This window comes from Copidosoma floridanum, unplaced genomic scaffold (genome assembly GCF_036245765.1).
Source record: "Copidosoma floridanum isolate Cflo_tuat_1 unplaced genomic scaffold, Cflo_Japanese_pri ptg000029l, whole genome shotgun sequence".
Taxonomy (NCBI): Eukaryota; Metazoa; Arthropoda; class Insecta; order Hymenoptera; family Encyrtidae; genus Copidosoma; species Copidosoma floridanum.
Window position 1 is genome coordinate 5,571,129 of NW_028321906.1, and position 20,739 is coordinate 5,591,867.

A 20,739-nucleotide genomic window follows, 5' to 3' on the forward strand; every position below is an offset into this window, starting at 1 on the left:
ATTTACAGCAAAGTCATTTTGATAATTACAAACCAGCCGCAACTAATCTTACAGATAGATAATAAAAAGTTATCGTAGTTTGTGCTGTTTGCGGCAAGTTTACAATATATTTTTTACTCAAAAGTCGACCTCTAAAAATAGAGATATTCATATGGTTTAATAAAATCGACCATATGGCATTACTTAGTAGTAATTACTTTAATTACTACACATAACTTCACGTACATCTTACACCGTGCTCTCTTTACCAGAATGATAAAATCAGAGGCTGTAAAGTTACGTAGGTCGTGATGGTTTGATAGTTTGCTATGTGATATCTTCTTTTGCTATGTTTCGACTCTCATGGTACACCGATAAGTATTTCGGAGTTTGTTGACATGCGGGAATCCACCGACAGTTTAAGCGACTCCACTACGCGAGCTTCGTAACTTTTAAACTGCTGGCAGTGCTGGCAGCATTTGCGGAATACATGCATTGGATACCTCGTCAACCCTCTCAAATTTCTGAATTTGATACTCAATCTAATGTTTGTTTATATTGTAAATAAAATATGAGAATTAGCTTTAGTCAATCGTTATGACTTAAGTGGTAAGCAGTTATTTTACAAATGATAGTAACAAGTACTTAAAACATTTCGTTGTATTTGACTTCAGGTATCGCCTTACAAACATCAAATGTACGGGTAGTAGGTTGTGTAAAAAATGAATTGGTTACAGAAACTGTTTATGCTTTTTGCTTTTTTAAATCTATTTTCCTTATCGTCTGCACAAACCGACTCGTTTGATGAGGAATTGATGCTAAAGCCTTTATCAAATGGTTATGTTTACGCTTATTTTCAATTTACAACTCTTTGGGAAGCACAAAATAATGTAAATACATGTGAGTGAAAGTTATTTTCTTTATTATCAGATATATGTTCTGATTTACCGTGCGGTAACGTAATTGTTCATTTATTAATCCACTCGGCAACATTTATTTTTTTTAGTGAAACACACCCACCTCTTTCCTAGAGGACTTGCAGAAATCATTGGCAGGCACCATGTAGACGAATTGCATGTCAGTTTAACGGAAGGCCTTTGGAAGTACGAAAAATATGGATATCCATTTTACAGCGCTGGTCCTGGCGCTGAAATATCTGCTTGGTTTAACTGGCAGGTCACAGAGTAAGTAACAAATACTTTGAAAAATGTTTGGACTTTCGGCAGTCATTTAATTATGAAAAATACAATGTATCTTTGGAAACTTCTCTTTTTAGTGTTGATAGGGAGTGGAAGGGTCTGACAAATGCGTTGTCAGGACTGCTTTGTGCTTCCCTAAACTTTGTTGATTCCTCAAACAGTCTTTCACCGGAATTCTCATTCAGACATACCGGAGCGACTCAAGTTGCACACTCACATAATTCTAGTCACTTAAGGTATTCATCATTACCAAGAGAGACTGCTTGTACAGAGAATTTAACTCCGTTTAAGAAACTTTTACCATGCGATTCAAGAGTGAGGCCTCATCTTTTTTTGTAGTCAATTTTATTTATCCCACACACAAAATTCATTTATTATATCTTTCAGAAAGGACTTGCCACGTTACTCAATTCAGCATTCATTCACAATACAAATTACCATTCTATAGGCATTCACTTTAGGTCTGTATGCAGAAATCCAGAGTGTACATATTTATCCATGGAGCTCAAACAAACTGTGTCTTTAGTCTATGATACCGTGGAATATCCTCAAGAAGTAGGTCTTATGTTGAATAGGAGATAACAATTTTTATTTTTATATCTAGTTGTGATTGCAAGTATTTTATTATTGTACTTTTTAATAGAACTGGTCAACTAGAAAATTATTTGGCATAGGTTTGAGAGGTGCTTGTCCACTGGCCACATTAAGTAATATATACGTTGATATTAGCAGTAATGGCAGTGCTCGCCACTTTGAATTGTCACCTCCACCAAATATGACCACTGTTAGTTTAAGAGGGGGACAGGAAGATAAGTATGCAATTTATAATGTGAGAACTTACTCAGCTGATGGAGCATTTAGTATAGCTGCGGTTCATAAACCAACAAAAACTTCTGGTGTCAATTATCCAACCATTTTATACGCCCATAGGTATATCAACGGTAAGTTGTAATTGAATTACAAAAATCACGTATTTGCAGTTCAAACTTTTTTTTTTTTTTTCCAATTTAGGATATGGCCAAGAAAAGGGTTCCCTCGTGACAAAGTTGTACAATAATCACTGGCAGCCATTGGACGTTGTATTTTTGGAAAACGTGCCATGGTATCTTCCACTTTATTTACATTCCATGAAAATAACTCGCCATAATGTAGACATAAAACCAAGTAAGCAGTGACACTTTTACATTGTATAATCGTTGTTTGTGCTCCCATTTTACTCAATTTAATATCGCACTCATTCAGTGGCCCAAAGATATATTCCTGGAAAGGAAAGAAAGCAGCCTTATTACTTGGAAATCGTACTACGTTTGCCGCCCCGTTCGGTGACAAAGTTCTCGGTCGACGTGGACTACATGTTTTTGAAATGGCAGGAGTACCCACCCGACGCGAATCACGGTTTTTACATGGGCCCCGCAATAGTCACGGCGATGCTTCCCGTTGCTAGGAATTACACGGCGTTGCCACAGGATGGCAGTACAATAACGTCCATGTAAGTATCTTGTTAATTCCGTCAACATCATTTAGTTGTTTATAAAACTGTAACAATTGTAGAGTAACTTTTTGTTTAAAAATATATTTATTTAAAGTAACCACGTTTTTTTTTTTTTTTTTTTTGACATGCATCAAGTAAATATTTGAAAGACTATTGTTTATAAACAAGAATAACAATCTATACTTTCTGTACGATTAAACTAACTTACACTTACGCTCGATATACTTGCATGAATTAAAGAAACAAAAAAACAAAAAAAAAACGAAAGCTTAGGTTTATCATTAGTATGCACATGATCTTATTTTATAACTTATCCTCAACAACACCATCAGAACAACAGTTCAAAGTCCGTCTCTTAGGACGAGGGAAAAAAAAAAAAAAAAAAAAAAAAAGTTAAACTAGTTAACCGCAACGGTCTCCTCATTTTTCAGATTCAACGCAACGAGGTCCGGTTACCTGGTGCAACTGCGCACCGAGCCTCTGCTGATAAGCCTACCAACGCCGGACTTCAGTATGCCCTACAACGTCATATGTCTGGCATGCACCGCCGTTGCGTTGGCATTTGGTCCACTTCATAATATTTCAACGAAAAAACTCGTTCTCAAACGCATCGAGAAAAAAGGATATTTACACACTCTGCTGACTCGTCTTAAAAAACTAATCGGCACCAAGGAAAAGACTGCCTAACGTATGGATTACTCTAATATATGATCGTTCGATACTCATGCACTTGTAATAGTGACCTTTGTAATAATTATAATAATAATAGATAAGGCCTTAATAATAAAAAATAAAATGAAGATAATGGACAACAATACAACGATCATGATTGAGGAACACATCAGTTAGTTGTCGTCTTGACGGTCTCACTGCGCGTAGATGCATTATTTAATCCATCAGTACTGTATGAGTATAGTCTTTTGTTGTCTCTGTTGTGAATCAGTTCACCTATACATATACGCACTTACACGGGCGAAGTATCTCTGTACCCTCACCAGACGAGGCACTTTTTCACGGGGTTCATGGGACTGCCCAGCGGACAGTTGAACACTTTGGCAAAGTCTTCGAAGTTGGAGAGCGTGCCGATGACGCGGTACCGGCCTGGCGAGTGGACGGCCGTTTTGAGCTTGTTTCGCATCGCCTCGGGCCGCATCGAGCCACACCAGACCTGGGCAAAGTTGAGGAAAAACAACTGGCGCCCCGTCGCCTCCATCCCGGGAAGACTCTCGTTCGCGTCCTCGTTTTCTGACATCCACTTTTCGTACGCCTGTGTTTTTGTCAAAAGTATACGTTCAAATCTTCTTTTTTCCTTGAAAAAAAAAAAAAAAAAAAAAAAAACCCCTATGTATAAGGTATTCACCTTGAAAGCCTGCTTGATCGCACCGTTGTCGGCGATGTTCTCCCCCTGCGTGGTCACGCCATTGATCGGCATCGCGACCTCGTCGACGACGTACCGACTGTACTGATCTGAAATGAAAATCCAGATGGGCATTGACGCTTCCAAGGCTCAAACGCGATTGTCACCGACCGATGAGACAGGTGGCCCTCTGATTGAACTCGTCGATGATGTCCTTGCTCCACCAACGATGCAGATTGCCGTACTTGTCAAAGAGCCGGCCCTTGTCGTCGAAGCCGTGGGTTATCTCGTGGCCAATGACCACACCTATGCCCCCGTAATTCAGACACCGGGGAAAGTACCTGTGGTAAAAGGGCGGCTGCAATATACCCGCCGGGAACACTGTAAACGACAACGTCAAAAGCACCATCGTCAATCAGTCTTGTCAAAGTTGCATTGATATTGTTTGTACAGCGCGCAAGCTAGCACTGATACGCAGTAGTTCTGATCACCGATTTGGTTCTCGTTGCGGTTGTAGTAGGCATTGACGATGGCGGGCGCGGCGTTCCACTGGGTCTTGTTGACGGGCTTGCCCAGTCTGTCCTGCTCGATTCTGGTCAGGTGGCGCAGTATGTTAAGGGTGTTTTCGAAATACCTGTCTGGATTGATCTCCACCTGTTGACCCCACAATATAAGCTGAGCACAATTGTTACCGGCTAATGGCAATAATCATAGATCGTTTGTGGCTCACGTCTTTGTAACGATGGTCGAGCTCCTGGGAACGCAAGATAAAGTCGGGATAGCCGATGCGCAGATTCATCGCTTGGACCTTTTCACCGGCTACCTCCTTCGTCACCGAGTCCAGCCAGCTCGACTGATTCAGCAGCTCGCGAAACGCCCGCTGGATCTCGTGGGTCATGGCCAGCGTCTGGAAAACAACACGTAGAGGTATACGTACATAAATAGTGGACCACGGAGATGATAATTGTAATGTTCTTTCTCTCTTTCATTTAGACGTTGGAACGGACGGAATGGGGGGGTATAAACAAAGTTACGTCGTTTTTACTCTTCTCGTCAAAGTACTTTCTCACGAAAATCGAGCCCAAGGCCATGCCCAGGTTGGCGTTGACCTGAGCCACGCAGTTTTTCCAGCGCGACGGTGACTTTTTCCGGCCCAACAGTATGTAGTAGAAAGTCTGCTTGGCCTCTTGGAACCGGTCGTCCAGATTGTTGACCCTGTGCTGGACGAAACGCCACAGGAGGTAGTTGGCCACTGTTCTGAACCCCATCATCATCACAGGTATAATAAATTGATGAACAACAATTGACAGTAGGGTATATAATATATATATATATTGTTCAAATGTTTACTTAGGCGGGGTGCGGGCAATCAGCTCGACGAGATCTTGGAGGTACTTCATGGTGAAGAGGACGACTGGCTCGGAGTAGTTGACGGGCCGCGCGAGCACTATCGAAAGGTAGCGGTGCCAATCGATCTGCGGTATCGCCGTGTGGAGCCTCTCCAACGTCATGCGCTTATATAGCTCGGTCGCGTTGCGCCTCTCGTTCAACGATATCGTTATCTGACGATGCGAATCAATCGTAAAAGCACATGTGTATTTACCGACATATTCCTACCTTTGTTTCGTGCATTTTTACAGTATGGATCATCCCTTACGTTGGCAAGGTGTGTTTCAAATTGCACGAGCTCCTCGGCCTGGACTCGGGCGTTCCTGTGCGTCGCGCCTAGCAAACTGGCCACGCTGATGAGGTAATTTTTGTACGCCATCAGATAAATCGCGTTGGCCGGCTGGAGATAGTAGTCCTTTGTGGGTAGGCCCAGTGTAGTTTGGTCAAACTGAAAAGGGCACGATCGGGAGGTTGAATTAAACAATGGAAATGACGCATATGAACAAAAGACAAAAAGCCACCTGTATTATGTACTCGTCGCTGTTCTTTGTGTCAGGCCCGACCCACTCGGCTATGAGTATGTCGTTGTTGTAGAGCCTCAGCTGAGCCGCCAAAGTGATCCAGTCGAAGCTCTCGGAGTCCCAATCGGGACGCAAAATCGGCCACCCGCCGAGCTCGTCCAGCAACTCGAGCAGCGGGCGCTCGCCCCGCTTCTCCAATATCTCTAGGCCCCAAGGGTACATTTATGCACGTGTACAGGTGAATACGCATAAATATATTGCACACGGGTGTAAAAATGAAAGGGCCGCTCACCGTAGTTCATGCAGCTGCGGAAGAGATTCTTGGCTTTGACGACGGCGTTGTCGGTGCCGACCGGGGACGTTTCCTCGAGGAGTCGTTTGAGCACCAGGTCGAGGGACTCGCGCAGAGTCTCGAACGTGTCGAAGCCGGCCTTGTCGTCGGGTATGGAGTTGTACTTTTGCCAATTGCCGCAGGCGAACTGGTAAAAGTCCCGGCAGGGGTCCGCCGTCCTGTCCATGTAGCGCAACATCACCTTGGCTTGAAAAACAGCGAGGGGGTATTCATTTTTCTTTCCCTATTTTTCTTGGTAGCCATCGATTGTAATCAACCCACCTTGGGATTTTCGGATGTAGTCCTCGTTCCAATTGCCTTCCCAGAAATTCAAAGAATCTTCCTCGTCGACGCTGTAAGACTGCTCGATCGAGTGAGTATCTCCACGATGTATAAACGTATTTTTAATCAAAACAAATAGAAAACAACCAAAAAAGGCTTTTTTTCCAATGTTCAACAAAAAAAAAAAAAAAAAAAAAAAAAAAATGGTAAGGCAATAATGCATAACGGCACAACAGAACGAAGCCTCGAAAGTAAAAAGAACGTACGTAAAAAATGGTCAAAGGGTCGAAGAAAGGGAGAGAAAATAAAAGCTCTCGAGGGGGAACAATGGGTACGACTGGCAATGTATATAGTATGTCGGGGAATTTTTATCGCAACGCACGTGTGGGTTATATACATGTAGGGAGTAATAAACGGCACCCACCTGACCCACTCGGCCCTCGTCAAAGGCTCTCGGCAGCTTCCTCCCCCTTTCCGGCTCTTCGCTACCATCCTCCTCTTCTTCATCCTCCTCCTCCTCCTCCTCCTCTTCTTCCCCGTCGACACTATCATCGTCGTCGTCTACGGCTGGAGAATCACTATCCTCGTCCTCCTCCTCCTCCTCGTCGCAGTTCCCGTCGCCGCGCCCTCGGCCGCTCGCCCCTTCGATCTGCCCTCGTCTATTTGCTTCGCCCCGGGCCCGCTCCGTCTTTGCCCTCGGGGACCTGCAATTTCACAGTCCGTCCGTTCACGCGAGCTTTCGCCGATGACTTTTCTGCACATTGTACATACATGCACGTGCACGTGTATATATACCTATTACGCCTTAAAGAGGAGATACCTATGCGTTGGCCAATGATGGCGCCAACTCGCAGGAATTTTCTCACCCGAGTTCATTGGTGACAGAGTACTTTTACTGTTTGTTTAATTTTACAAAGGGGGAAAAAAAAAAACAAGGGTACATCGATATATCACGTTTATCACGCCCCATAGCTTTTCGCTTGGGTGGCCAAGTCCCCGCTTTTTTTAAAAGTGGCTTTTTCGTGATGGACCGATGCGTAAATATTCTCGTCTCGAGGTTTATTTGCACTGTGCACGTCCACCTGCCCATTCGACCGAGCGCACCTCGCACAAATAGACCGAGGTGTACGTATATTTATGCAGAGTGCTCATGGTCCGTCGCTATCGCGCCAAATCTCTCACCCGCTAATCGGCAAGCTCAACAAGTCGCGGACACCCTCCTTTGTGCCTCTCTCTCTCTCCCCATTTACGTCGCGGTCTTTCAACCTCTCGCTTCATTCCTGCGCTCCCTCCTATCTGTCCCATCAATCGGACCTTTTTCTCCTTCCCCGAGACGTTTCACTCTCTCTCTCTCTCCCTTGCTCGTCGCGACAATACATACTTACAACGCGAAAGAAGCGAAAATGGAACGATTTCACTGGGACGATTTTTCCCGAGTGAATGTTGCCTCTTGGTGTGTCCTATATATGTTTGTGCTGCGAGAAGAGAAGATTCCCTTGGCTGGTCTCGCTCGAGAGTTAAAATGCACGTACATCCCACGAAGGAAAAAAAAAAAAAAAAAGAAGAAGAAGCTGCTCCGGTTCCGAGCCCATTTGTATACGTGTACCTTCTATGTACCCGGATGTGGAGCAAAATTTTCCGCCCAACTCCATTAAAACATTTTTAAAAAATCCACCCGTGAGCCTTTGCCGGCGGCCCAGAGCCCGAGCAGCCAAAGGCTTCTCTTCTCCATTCAGGTTTTTCATCACATCCACCCCTCCCCCCCTGTGCACGGATGGATCGCCACTTGCGCATTAAACAAACCGAAAGCAAGCAAGAGGAACAATTTACGGGTAGACTGGCAAACATATTTTACGAGGAGAAGCCCATGTCGTACCCAAAAGGCGGACGTCGGTCGACAAAGTTTACGCAAACGACCTCCCCTGCGCCGTTATGTGAACGGCTAAGTACGGGGGCATTTGGTTAATATACAATGTAGGTGTATGGGCGCACGGGGCAAAGAGGCATATATGTTCTACCGTGAGAAATTTACTTGCAGTTCCTGCTGCATGACGGCGTTGGATGCTGCTTCGTGGGCCTCGCCGTTGAGGGCGTTTGACGCCGATTTGCCGATCTTTTCGCCATTGGAGGCCCCAACCTCTCTTTCCCCTTCTCCTCCTTGTGACGGTGCTACCGGCGACTCCTCGTATCCTCTCTGCTCTCCCGAGTTGTTGTTTTGGTTGGTTTCAAAAATCACCATCAACAAAAATAAATATAAAAAGTATTGAGTACAGGAGAGATCGGTTTTTCAAAGTTACTTTGGTGAAAAAACGGGGAGACACGGAGGAAGCGAAGGAAATTCTTTTTTTATATCGTTTTGAAAAATCGGGCCACCATACGATGTACCTGGCTCATGTCTCTCTTGCGCCGTTGCTGCCGATCTCGAGGTACGATCGAAACGGGTGGGAGATCGGCCGTCACGGGGCTCGCGGTGTTATGATCCTCAACGGCGACGGGAGCGGCGGAAGGGTCCAGCGACTGCGCGTGGCTCGAGCGCATCGACAATTTCCCGATGACAGTGGACTTGGAGAGGGCGATGATGATTATCGCCACGGGCAGTATGACGGCCGGTATCAGCAGCATGAACCTTATTCGCGTGCGCCATATGTCATTGCCACCCATGCACCATCTGCAGTTTAACGGCGAGTTGTGCAATCGTTGTACTTTATTTCCATTGGTAGATACAACAACTCACACAAGAGTGAATGGATGGAGGTGGATCAAGTGGACGATTTATTTTTGGAGTTTGACGCGCGACGCCCCCGTGACCTGCTACCTCAATTACAATCACGGTTTTATTTGTACCACATGCATAATATACACCTACTTATATTCGACTCTCTCTCTTTTTTTTTTTTTTTTCATGTTTATGTACGTGTATACTTTTGCAGAAATATCGAGTGAACGATAACCGGTGGGATCCCATCAACGAGAGCAGCGCAAAATTGACGGACGGCCTTGGGACGCGTTAATGCCACGATTAACGGCGACTCCGTCCTCCTTGTTGTCGTACCAGTTACAGCTTTTCACGTGGACCCGATCCCAACCACTGACCCACACACCAAAGACAACTCACGAATTTCTTCCTTTTTCATTTCAATAACCAAACTCTTACTTCTCTCCCCTCGGCAACGCTGTCCGATATATACATACATACACGTACCCATAAGACATCGGCTTTGAATCCAATAAAGCGCAGTGAGTCCCCCCCCAAACCCCTAGATCAAAGGGGAGCCCATGCAGGGGGGAGGGGGGTAGTAAACTCGATTTACTTTGGAAATGCCAACAAGAAGACTTGATGCACGAGAGGTAAGCGTTATATATAAGGCATGTAAGTACGTGCAGTCTTGTCGAAAAGAAGAATGATGATGATGATGATGATGATGAAGTGGACGAGGAGGAGGAAGAGCAAACGAGCCGCGACACCAGGGAGGGGGAAGAAAACCTCGACCGAGGCAACATAGACGTAATATTACGTACACGCGTACTCGAGTGACGTTGAAAGAGTCAAAGGAGTGTATGACATGTATATGTGAAAGTCGAGCGATGCACACGCACCGGGTAAAGCGAAAAAAAAAAAAAAAAGAAAAAAAGAAAAAAAGATAAGAAGGGGAACTGCTCTTGGCGTGGAGTAGGTATATACGAGGAAAAACGAAAAGAAGAGGAGTCGTATATATACATGTGCGTGCTTTTATACCATCGGGCGCGAAGGGATGCAAGCGGCGCTCTTTCACACGCAATATACCTATATGTAGCGGAAAACCCCGGTCTTTGATCGTGCGCCGGGCCTCAAAAGTACACGACGTGAGAGATGGTTATATAGTAGATATACCTTTATCATCTCGTGGATACATAGGTGATGGGCACACGAGAATCCAAAGTGGAGCGTGTGTGACGAGAGTCGAGTTGGAAAAAAAAGGGGGTGAAGTGAAGGAGGAGGATCGAGAGCAATGGTATAGAGGGGAAGAAGGGATATGCGTATACGTACTTGAGCCTGCCCGTGTCCTTGTTAACGGCCAGCCGGCAGGACGGGCAGATTCCACCCCCTTGGCACTCCTCGTCGTCGCTTATCTGGCTCTCCCCGAGGCTGCTTCTCCTTCTGCCGATCCTCATCCTTCCTGCGCATTACACCCGAGCCATGTACATATACCCACGGTTTTTCGTGAATCGTATATTGTATATAATCCCCCGCCAGTTGGATTTTTGGCGAACGCGACGCGTCTTTTTTTCACGCCCTGTACGCAAGTGCGCATATATAATACACGGGGATCATTTGCGCGCCTCTCTGCTCTCTATTGGATGACACTTGAGGACCGCGCGGGCTCCTCGAGGGTTTTTTTTTTTTTTTTTTTTTTTTTCATTTCGACTGTCGAGCTTTACACCCGATGCATACCGATTTCGATGGTCCCCCTTGAAAATTCTGGGCGTGGGTGATTTTAGATGTGACAATAAAAGCAAGTGCAAAAGGGGTTAAGCGCAAAAACCCATCAAAGTCACGGCTCGCGGCTCGTGTTGTAAAGATATACCTTTTCCTCCGTAACGACTCCCCTCTCGGACACGCGTCTACTCACTCGCGCACCTTTTGCTTGCAACACCGGCACTGGCCCAGACACCTATATGTATACATATAATATATACGTACAGATGGAAATAAATCGGCAATCCCGGCGAACTTGCGCACAATTTGTTGAAAGAAAGTTTGGCCAAAGGAAAGGAAAGGAAAAAAAAAAACTAGGCAAGAGATCGTCCCCTTTGGGAGCGGGTGTTAAGCGCCGACCGTTACAATATCTAGGACAGGTCTGAATGTCAATCTGGACGATCCACGCGCGGGAGATGGAGGCAGAGAGGCGCGTATATAGGAAGGAGGAGGAGGAGGAGAAGATCGGCATCAACGGTATACGGGAGGGAGGAGCACACAGAGATCTGGCAATTAATCTATTGTAAGCGAGCTTTTCTCTCTCTCTCTCGTCGACGTGATTGTCGTGCCGATCTGCGCGAGTTGAGCAGAAAAAAAAAAAAAAAAAAGGAGGGAGGGCTCGGCAGATTAGATTTACTTGTCAAGGACTCTCGGAGGCGCGATTGTGCCCACACCGAACAACGTTACGCGCGCGCTGCACTAGACTACAAGATATCCAACTATACACGCTCTGTACCAATATACTGCAGATACATATATATAACAACATTATAGAGTGGCAGGTGATGGTGTATACGAATCAAGTGTGTGTATACCGTAGCCCTGATCCCAAGAGAGTAGAAAAACACGCCAATTGTACCTATACCTATACCCTACCCCCCACAACACTGGCAATCATTTGATTGATAATACATTTTGAAGGTAGACGCGGTGGCCTATGCGTGATATGCCGATGTAATGGCTTCTATTTCGCTCGTATAATGGATCACGTACGCGCGCGCCTCTGTAATACACGTATAGGTATATTTAGCTGTTCTATCAGCCACATCCATGTATAGGAATGATGAGACATGAATGAATTTACCAGTATATAGAGTAGCGGTAAGTATCCGTAATAGCGATTACACTGTTACGGTTGTACGATCTTGAATTCGTTTCGCGGCCGGTTGTAGCTGCTTTGTCGTATGAAATAATCGACACTTTTTTTTTTATCGGCATGGTGAGGAAAAAAAAAAAAAAAAAAAAAAAAAATTGGCCAATTATTCCTCTACTGCTGCTGCTCCCTCTTTTCCTCTTTCTTCTCTTTGCCCTCGCACTTGCGGCTACTTATCAATCGACGACCTTAATTACAAACGATTAGCGCGCCCCTTCCCTACGAGTTCAAGACGATTCTTTTGAAGAGAAGATCACCATCCGCGTGCAAATCATCCCGAGCTGGCGACTCATTATCGCGTTCAATACCGATCTCCCAACTTATATATACCACACAGAGTAAACCTAAACACTCTGTATTAATGTCATTTACCACAATGTACCCAATGGCAATGATAAATGTGTGCGTGGATGTACCGATTTCTTGAGATCGGTTTTAGAAGGTAGAAAATAACTATTAAATAACAAAAAAAAAAAGGCTCATCCACTTACTTTTGGGAGATCGGGGTTCTCGATCGCGCGCCGCATCGACGAAGCGCAAGTTGGAGCAGTCGTAGCTGCTCGGCATGTAGCCGAGCCGATCGGGACAATCGGCTGGATGGGGCTTGGTCCCCGTCGACGGGACAACGTTGGGGATCGTCGGCGCATCGTTGCCGATTTCGTGCGGCATCGTTTGCGCGCGTCTCGATCAATTGCGCGACAGACGCCACTTGTTGTTACTTATCCGCCGGATTCCACAAACGCCGTCGATGATTGCACGTCGCATTCCGCTGAGGTTATGAACTTGCGCGCAATCGTTTCGACGATACTTGGACCTCGAGGGATCGATGCACATGGTATTGGATGACTCAAGGAGTTCAAAGGGACGCTTTCAACTGTATGGAACTTCACGATATAGAGCAGAGATCGGCGCTCATTTAGTTGATCATATACTTACGTATACCACGGCAATGTTGTTGACAGTTTGAGCGAAAACAAATGAATGACGCGTTACTTTGCTGATCGACCGGATCGCTTTTTCCAAGTATATACCTATATGCGTGTAGAGACGGGAGTGTCAAGGAATAAAACAAAAAAATAGACAAACGAGAGATTGTTTTATGGCAATCACTGATGCTCATCGCACCAGATTTATTATTTTTTTTTTTTTTTTATATACTAGAATACAAAAGTGTCGACAAAGAAAAAAAATTTATCGCTCAATAATATAAATTCGTACGAATCAGTTCTTACAATTATTCTTTGTGTCGTCCTTCGACGGGTCGTGTCATTTTCATATGGATATACATATTTATATATATATGAATTGCAATACATTATATAATATGTATATATCTCGCATGTACAATACACATTATACCTATATAATGTACTTATGTATATATTCAAGCTCAATCGGCCCTTTGCTCGATCACATCGAGAGTGTGTCTTTTCGATGTTTCATATTATAGTTATGTACTACGTTATATTTATATACTTGTACGCAAAAAGAGGGCAGTCGTATATAATACGTGGTCTTGGATTTTTCATGACATTGCATTTTATTCATTTCTTTTGGCACAAAGTTCTTTTTTTTTATATATCCATATGTATAAACCTTCTCCAGGTGCACTTTGTGCGCGAAGGAGACAAGAAAACTTAAACGCTACATGATAGAGTATAAAAACGTATATGGGCCACGATCGAAGAGGGAAAGAGATCGGCGGTAAAAACAAATGACTTTTCGTTCTTATAGCGTTACACCCTCTGAAAAAACGGATATCAAAAAATCGGTACATGTATACCTTTGTACATCATACACTTGCTTTTTTGACTTGGTGATCTATAGCACCGATTTCTTACCTAATAAGTTATGACTACATTTTTTTTATCATTATTATTATTTTTTTTTTTCTCTCAAAATTTGTATATTTGTAAAAAAGTTTTTTTTTTTTTTCACCCATAAATCGGCGATGAGAAATTCGTATTCTGGGTCGTTCCGAAACTTCGATTAATCATTCATCGTGATAATAAAGACAAAAAAAGTCTCGTAACTGTATTGAGTAATGCGTTAACGCAAAGGCCAAATTTTTTTGTTCATCAAGTGATCAAAAATCGATCGAAAACACAGTCTATTAATGTTTGGCTGCAAGTAAAAATTGACCTAATTATGAATTATACCCTCGATTCACCCTAAGATGCTAATGACAATATACACATAATTAAAGTACGATTGTAAGCGCAGTACACAATTACTCAAAGAAGTTAACAATGTAAACTACTCTGTTTTTTTTTTCACGATAACAGTAACAAAAAACCTGTAAAAAAAAAAAAAAAAAAAAAAAAAAGTACGTACAGATGTAGAAAACTTTTGATTCCCAGTAGACAAAAGTCCACGTTTTCGCACAACTACATGACTTACGTTAATTTTTTGTTTTGTTTTCCTATTACATCCATCGTAATTGTCTCATTTGTTTTTTGACTACGAAGATTCGCGCCAACTCTCTAAATCTCAAAACACTGTGCAAAGGAAAAAAAAAAGATCGGCGCACACGTACTGTATCATCACGTAACTATTATTATTATTATTATTATCGTTAAGGTACTCATCGATCTCACGTCATAAATCGCAAAGTCGTTATATTTTACACACGAATGTACACAGCTTCTGGCCATACCCATCCACGCTCCATTGTTGTACACGTACACTTACAGATATAAGTACAAAAAAGTCACACGGTGAGATTTTGATGATTCGTATAAGGACACGCACGATGAAAAAAAAAAAAAAAAAAAAAAAAAAAAAATCTGTCCCGCCTCGACGAGCCGACAAAACGATCGCTCGAACATTTCGGAAGTGATCCATCAGGTTTCATAAGGCGCCTTACACACATTATATATATATATACGTGTACATCTATCTATCTATCTATCCCTATACTAACTAAACATATACGTATACATGGATACCAGTCACCGTCCGTGTGTATAGGTATTATGTATAAATATGGTGTGCGTTTTCTTCTCTCCATTGGAGGGGCGCGCTAACGATCCCCACACGAATACACGCGAGGGTGCGATCTCGTCAAGTGGAAGTAACGGAAATCGAAAAACGTGATAAGTATGAAGCGAGCGCGTGAGACTGCGAAATTGAGATTCGTTTGGGTGGTTGGGCGTCACATTTCCACGGAGGGGGGATGCCGAGAAGAGAGTCGAATCAAACTTGACACTTGCGTGAAAAGATCGGCACGCCGGTGGTACATGGGATTTGTAAAAATAAAATGCCAATTTTGCAAACACCGCCGCTTGGAAGCTCCGCGCGCGCGCGTCTCCAGACTCTCCGTATACATTATTTAGCCCGACATTTATAACTCGTGCGTTGAAACACTCCATTGGGAACCGGGGAGATCCGATTCGATTGGAAAGCATCGCCCGCGCGTCAACTCGGGTTATATATATCATTTTTTTTTTTTCCTTTCCCTTCATTGCCGTTATAATCTTCAACTCGTTAGTTTCGCGCACCCACTCCCACGGGACTCTATACACGTGCACTCTCGATTTTACGTATCCGCATCGGCGTAAGTGCAATTATCGTTATTAATATATTATTGATCACTACATTGTTCGTTTTGATTGGTCGCGCGCGCATAATATTATTTGTGTTGATGGGGTGTGCGTGTTTACGGGGTGTATGCGGATAAGTAAATTAATCCAAGTCCGAAGGTGGCTCGAAGACACCGACCGCAGGATCTTCCCCGGTCGAGCAAACCCTCGGATTTTAATCGAACGATGGATAATTATTATGTGTATCCGTAATACTTGTTGGGTGGCATTCATTTCTCGTTTTTCCTTAATTTATCCTTTTTTTTTTTGTTTTTCTTCTCTACATCGTCACACCACCAATGTCCGTGTGACAACGTGAGCGTGTAATTATACATAATAATCATATGCGTATAAAAAAGAAAAACCTTTCTAAGAAATATATGTATAGAAATATAACATGTGTATACATGGACCTCTCGAGGCAGCATCCGCAGATGAGACGACCACCAACATCATCATCATCATCCGCAGTCGCGGCGCGTGTAGTAATAATACTTGTTGCTGGGGGACGAACCGTCATCGCTCGTACACCATTTTTTTTTTTTTTTTTTGTGCCATTTTGCAGGTGCGCATATACTTGTGTGTCACTGTTGTTTTAATTTATTCTACCCTCAAACACGCGCGTTAAGGTGTCGCGCATCGATCCAGGAACGATGCACTGCACTGTACATGACATTATATTATGTATCCACCACACGCATGTAACGCACTAAAACTCACTCCACCGTGTCTTCGACGTCGTCGTAGTAGCAGCAGTAGTAGTAGTGGTTGCGATCGTCGTCCTCGTCGTCGTTCACTTGTGCAAGAAATGGTACTCCAGGATGTCCTCTTCATCTGCGGGGACAGACAAGCCAAACGTATAAATGATCTCGGCGCGAATGGACTAGCTTACTTTCTTTTTTTTTTTTCAACGCTAGGCAAAAGCATATGTGTTGTTTAAAGCGGACGATACATTATATGCAGTACAGCTCCTTTTCTTTTTTTTCTTTTTTTTTTTTTTTTGTTTCAAGTTCAGCAGAGCGAAATACAGTATAGATACACATAGGCACACGGTAAGCTGTTTTGGAGCACACGGATAAAAAGGTACTTGAAAATTGCCAAGTTGAAAAGTTTTTGCGAGATTATGTATATATATATACACTTATTCCGTGGTTTTTCAACCGTACGTCATACCTATTGTATGCTATTATATTCATAAATTTAAAAAAAGTGTGTACCACTTAAAAATGAGATCCGAGTAAAAAAGACGCGTTCGTTTGGACTTTAAATTTTAAATACACGAGTCATTATTATTATGTACAGTAATGATAAGTATATAGGTAAAAAAGAAACATTATATATTATATCATATTATACCTGATTTGAACGTTTGTTATGTTTTCGTAACTGTGATATGAGAAGACTTTGTGGTGTGCGTGCATTAATAAGGAAGAAATAGAAAAAACAAAAATATTATATGAGTTACAGCATAGTTTCACAGTATTCAGCTTTTAAAATAAATAATTATTATCATCATCATTATTATTGTTACATATATTTATTATAACATGATTATAAACTGTTATGCGTATTTTTTGAATTATAATTATGTGAATTCGAGATGAGACACTTATCTTACTTTGTGAATGTCGAACATGAAACTAACGAATCAAGTGGTAAACATTGAACAATGATATTAAGTAATTATATGGGCGTGAATATATAAAGTGTATGGTTGAAGAGAACATTGAAACACCACAGTATATACACAAAAAGTTGTACACATTTTACTCATGTCGAAACGAGCGAAAATATAATCCTGAACAACATTATAATGGCACAAAGGAACGATTATACACAAACCCACACGAGTTTTTGTACATTTGCCGTAGGCGGCACTGTTTTTCCGTTTTCTTTCCTTTCGGTCGAGTATTGCAAAATTCAAAGTTTCGCATTTAAAATTGCGGCACCGCACAAAGGCACACAACTTGACCCCCTTTGGAGTCGAAACGCAAAAAGCGAGGCGAAAATGTGCTCGGTTTTTTTTTTTTCAAGCGACTTTAACGTTGAAAAAAAAAAAAAACTTCCCCCACCCCCCATGAAAGAGTATGCGATTCATTTTTAATTCGCGATACCCCACTCGAGCCAAGTGCTGCATTCAGTGGATATTCCGCAAGTCGTAGCGAGAGAAAAGATTTCGACGATGAATAAAATGTATTCGACACATTTAAATACAAGTTTGAAAAAAATACGTCCCTCATTTTGTGATGAAAACCGTGAAAAACTCATTGCAGCGTCGGGGATGGTATGCCAAGTTATTAAAAGTTGGCAAAAAAAAAAAAAAAAAAAAAAGAAAAAAAAACACAAACACATATATATATATATACATACACGTGGACATACAATTTTTATTTTTCGGGACAAGATAAACATGCCGACGTGCCAACAGAGAGACAGAAGGGAAAAACAATGCACAGACACAAATGCGAGAGTAGAGAGAGAGAGAAAAAAAATGCAAGGAGAGCGCATACCATCTCGGCTGATGTCCAGGTCGCTGGTTTGCGTCTGCGTCTCCTCTTGGGCTCGGCGGACTGCTTTATAATTTGGATCGGTCGGTCGGGAGATGCATCACACACAGCAAGGCACAAAAATATACATATATATTTTTTTTTACAGGATCACCAAGTGTGCTGTCGTACATGGGAGAATCTCTTAGTATCTTTTCTCTTTTTTTTTTTTTTTTTTTTTTTTCCATCATCATTCGAAATTCTCCGGTGAGCATAGGGCATAAATGGGATTGCAGGGTGTGCGTGCTTATACTTCTCGAGCTCTTTGGTTCCTCGGTTTTTGTGTCGCGCTCGAACAACAAAGAATTACATACGTCTACATAACGTTCATCGCACACCTGGCAAATCATCAAGTGCTGGAGTCTTGGTGCAACAAACAACACACATCGTAATAATCTCGTGAGGTGATTGTGAGAGAGAGGTATACAACCGCGGTTGTGGTGTAAAAGAAGAAAAAAAAAAAAAAAAAAATCTGGATCGGCAAGACACCGAGTGTAAAAGAAAAATAAAAGCAGGTCGGATCGCTCGCAAGCTTCGCAGGCTTCTGTGCCGCAGTGCTCCTGAGTGGGGAGTGCCTCCCCCCGGGAATCGTCAATAACAACGTGGCAAAGCTTCACCGTATACTTCGGATGATGCCTTGTACTCTACTTTTTTTTTTTTTTCTGTTTCAAGGAAGTTATTATCCACAAAGCGTCAGTCCTCGAGCAAGAAACAATGCGAATTAGGGGCCGAGGGAAGGGGTGGGATTTTAAACAAATTGCTACTCAACGAAATTAAAAATTTCTCCCCTCCCATTGTACTGCTTTTCAATCAAGTCTTGCACGAGCTGTTTTTATTTTTTTCACCCCCTCGATTGCTGTATTTTAGATTAGTTGATGATTTTTGGAGAAAAAAAAAAAAAATAGGGGTGGAGTCCATGGCATCGAAGCCAGAAACTTGCGAACGATCGCAACACACAAGGCCCAGGCGTTTGAATGTATAAAATGTGAATATATTTTACAGAGGAGATTTATATAATGTCATTGTGATTATCGATGATTTCAGAGAGTCGGCTTTTCGTCAGAACGTTATGACGGCGCGGGCCGCGACTTTTTTTTTCTTTATATGTACGTAGCGTATGTAAAATATCTTACACATAACTATATATTTATGTATATAGTTGTGAAAAAAGAGGTGTGCGTGTTCAACTACATTTATCGTTTTTGTTTTTTTTTTTTCCAATATTTCAATCGAGATGTATTTGAAAATTTTATACAGGTTTAGCTATTGATTGTCGGCGTCGCTTGATGTATATATTATGCATTTCGGGCAAGGCTGAACTTTCGACAAGCCTACGATGGACACGAACGGGTTTAATACTAATGTATCTATTTTACTTTTGAGTAGAATTTCATTCAACAAGTTCTGATAATTTTTTTTCTTTTTTTTATCAATACAATTATTTAACTATACACAAGGTACGTAGGCTCGTCGAAAGACCCTAAGTCCCAGGTCGTACTGTTAAAACATACTTAAGGGGGCTTGGGCGTTTGGTGTCGTATCTATTGAGGGGCCCCTGTGGGGTACTTGTCATACAAATGATTCTTTGTAATATTTTTTTTATAATCATTTTGATTATACACATGTGTTAACAAAATAGCAATAATACGCGGAAAAGTCATTGGGAAAATCGATATTAAAAAATTTATTAGTTTTCCCGAGGTACCTTGTGTAAAGATGACGGCCCTGCCACGACAAAGCTGACAGCACTGTACTCTCTTGCTCTCATCTGCTATTATATACCTATACTTGTGTTAGACTCAAATTTTCATGCGTGTATGTTTATGAATGTACAGCGCATGCGTACTTAAAGTACCTGAACAAAACAATTCTCATGTTCGATGTTTTCCTCGCTATTTTCTCAAAATTTAACGTGTTGATCCTATTCTTTTTTTTAAATAATAGATTCTTTATACTTTCAAGTACATGTACCAATTTAATGTGTGGGCCCACAGCTTTTTATTGCGGTAAGGTAGTCTATTAAATTTCGGGTTCCGTTAGGTTGCGTGTTAAAATGACGAATTTTCACAAGCGATTTTCTCGAAAATAAATGTGTTGACCTACCTATTTTGTTTTCCTAAAAAAATCTAGCAAACTTTATCTATATAATCTCTGAATTTCAGACCTAGCCAGCATTTAATTCAAAATCGCCCAAGCCTCCTTAATTGTTAAAATAAAAATTTAATTTCATTGCAAATAAAAGGCAAACTACTGACACCGAAGACACTGACACTTTATTTTTGTACAACTAGAGTAGCGTTGAGGTTGAAAGTCAAAGTCAATTTTTTATTGTCATCTTAATTGATAAATTTGCACTAGTTTGCAGTAAAGCCTGTAATGATCACTCAAAATAAAAATTAATTATGAATACGACGACTTTCAACCTCTCGGCTGAATTTTATATATTTAGCCAG

The 20,739-nt window shown here is 42.2% G+C and overlaps 2 protein-coding genes across 7 annotated transcripts; one reads left to right on the forward strand and one right to left on the reverse strand.

Annotated features, from left to right (window-relative positions):
• Positions 1-284: 284 nt before the first annotated feature.
• Positions 285-3,474, forward strand: PIG-T (phosphatidylinositol glycan anchor biosynthesis class T). Its single transcript, XM_014356418.3, has 9 exons — positions 285-588; positions 654-879; positions 986-1,163; positions 1,256-1,493; positions 1,566-1,733; positions 1,822-2,119; positions 2,190-2,342; positions 2,421-2,667; positions 3,102-3,474. The coding sequence occupies exons 2-9, from the start codon at positions 702-704 to the stop codon at positions 3,355-3,357; spliced, it is 1,716 nt and encodes a 571-aa protein (XP_014211904.2). The 5' UTR covers positions 285-588; positions 654-701; the 3' UTR covers positions 3,358-3,474.
• On the reverse strand, positions 2,522-11,701 carry LOC106641857 (neprilysin-4-like). 6 transcript variants are annotated; one of them, XM_014356413.3, is made up of 17 exons: positions 11,644-11,701; positions 11,116-11,202; positions 10,578-10,707; positions 8,936-9,218; positions 8,569-8,744; positions 6,975-7,254; positions 6,551-6,629; positions 6,230-6,475; positions 5,938-6,140; positions 5,685-5,864; positions 5,378-5,589; positions 5,062-5,284; positions 4,758-4,934; positions 4,519-4,681; positions 4,199-4,408; positions 4,031-4,137; positions 2,522-3,937 (listed from the first exon to the last, which is right to left on the reverse strand). In XM_014356413.3, exons 3-17 carry the CDS (start codon positions 10,700-10,702, stop codon positions 3,662-3,664), a joined length of 2,940 nt encoding a protein of 979 aa, XP_014211899.2. In that variant the 5' UTR covers positions 10,703-10,707; positions 11,116-11,202; positions 11,644-11,701; the 3' UTR covers positions 2,522-3,661. The 6 variants fall into 6 exon arrangements, with proteins under 6 accessions (XP_014211899.2, XP_014211900.2, XP_014211901.2 ...); XM_014356414.3 differs by lacking the exons at positions 11,116-11,202; positions 11,644-11,701 and adding an exon at positions 11,232-11,504; XM_014356415.3 differs by lacking the exon at positions 11,644-11,701 and having other exon boundaries at positions 5,098-5,284; positions 11,116-11,504.
• Between the last annotated feature and the right edge of the window lie 9,038 nt (positions 11,702-20,739).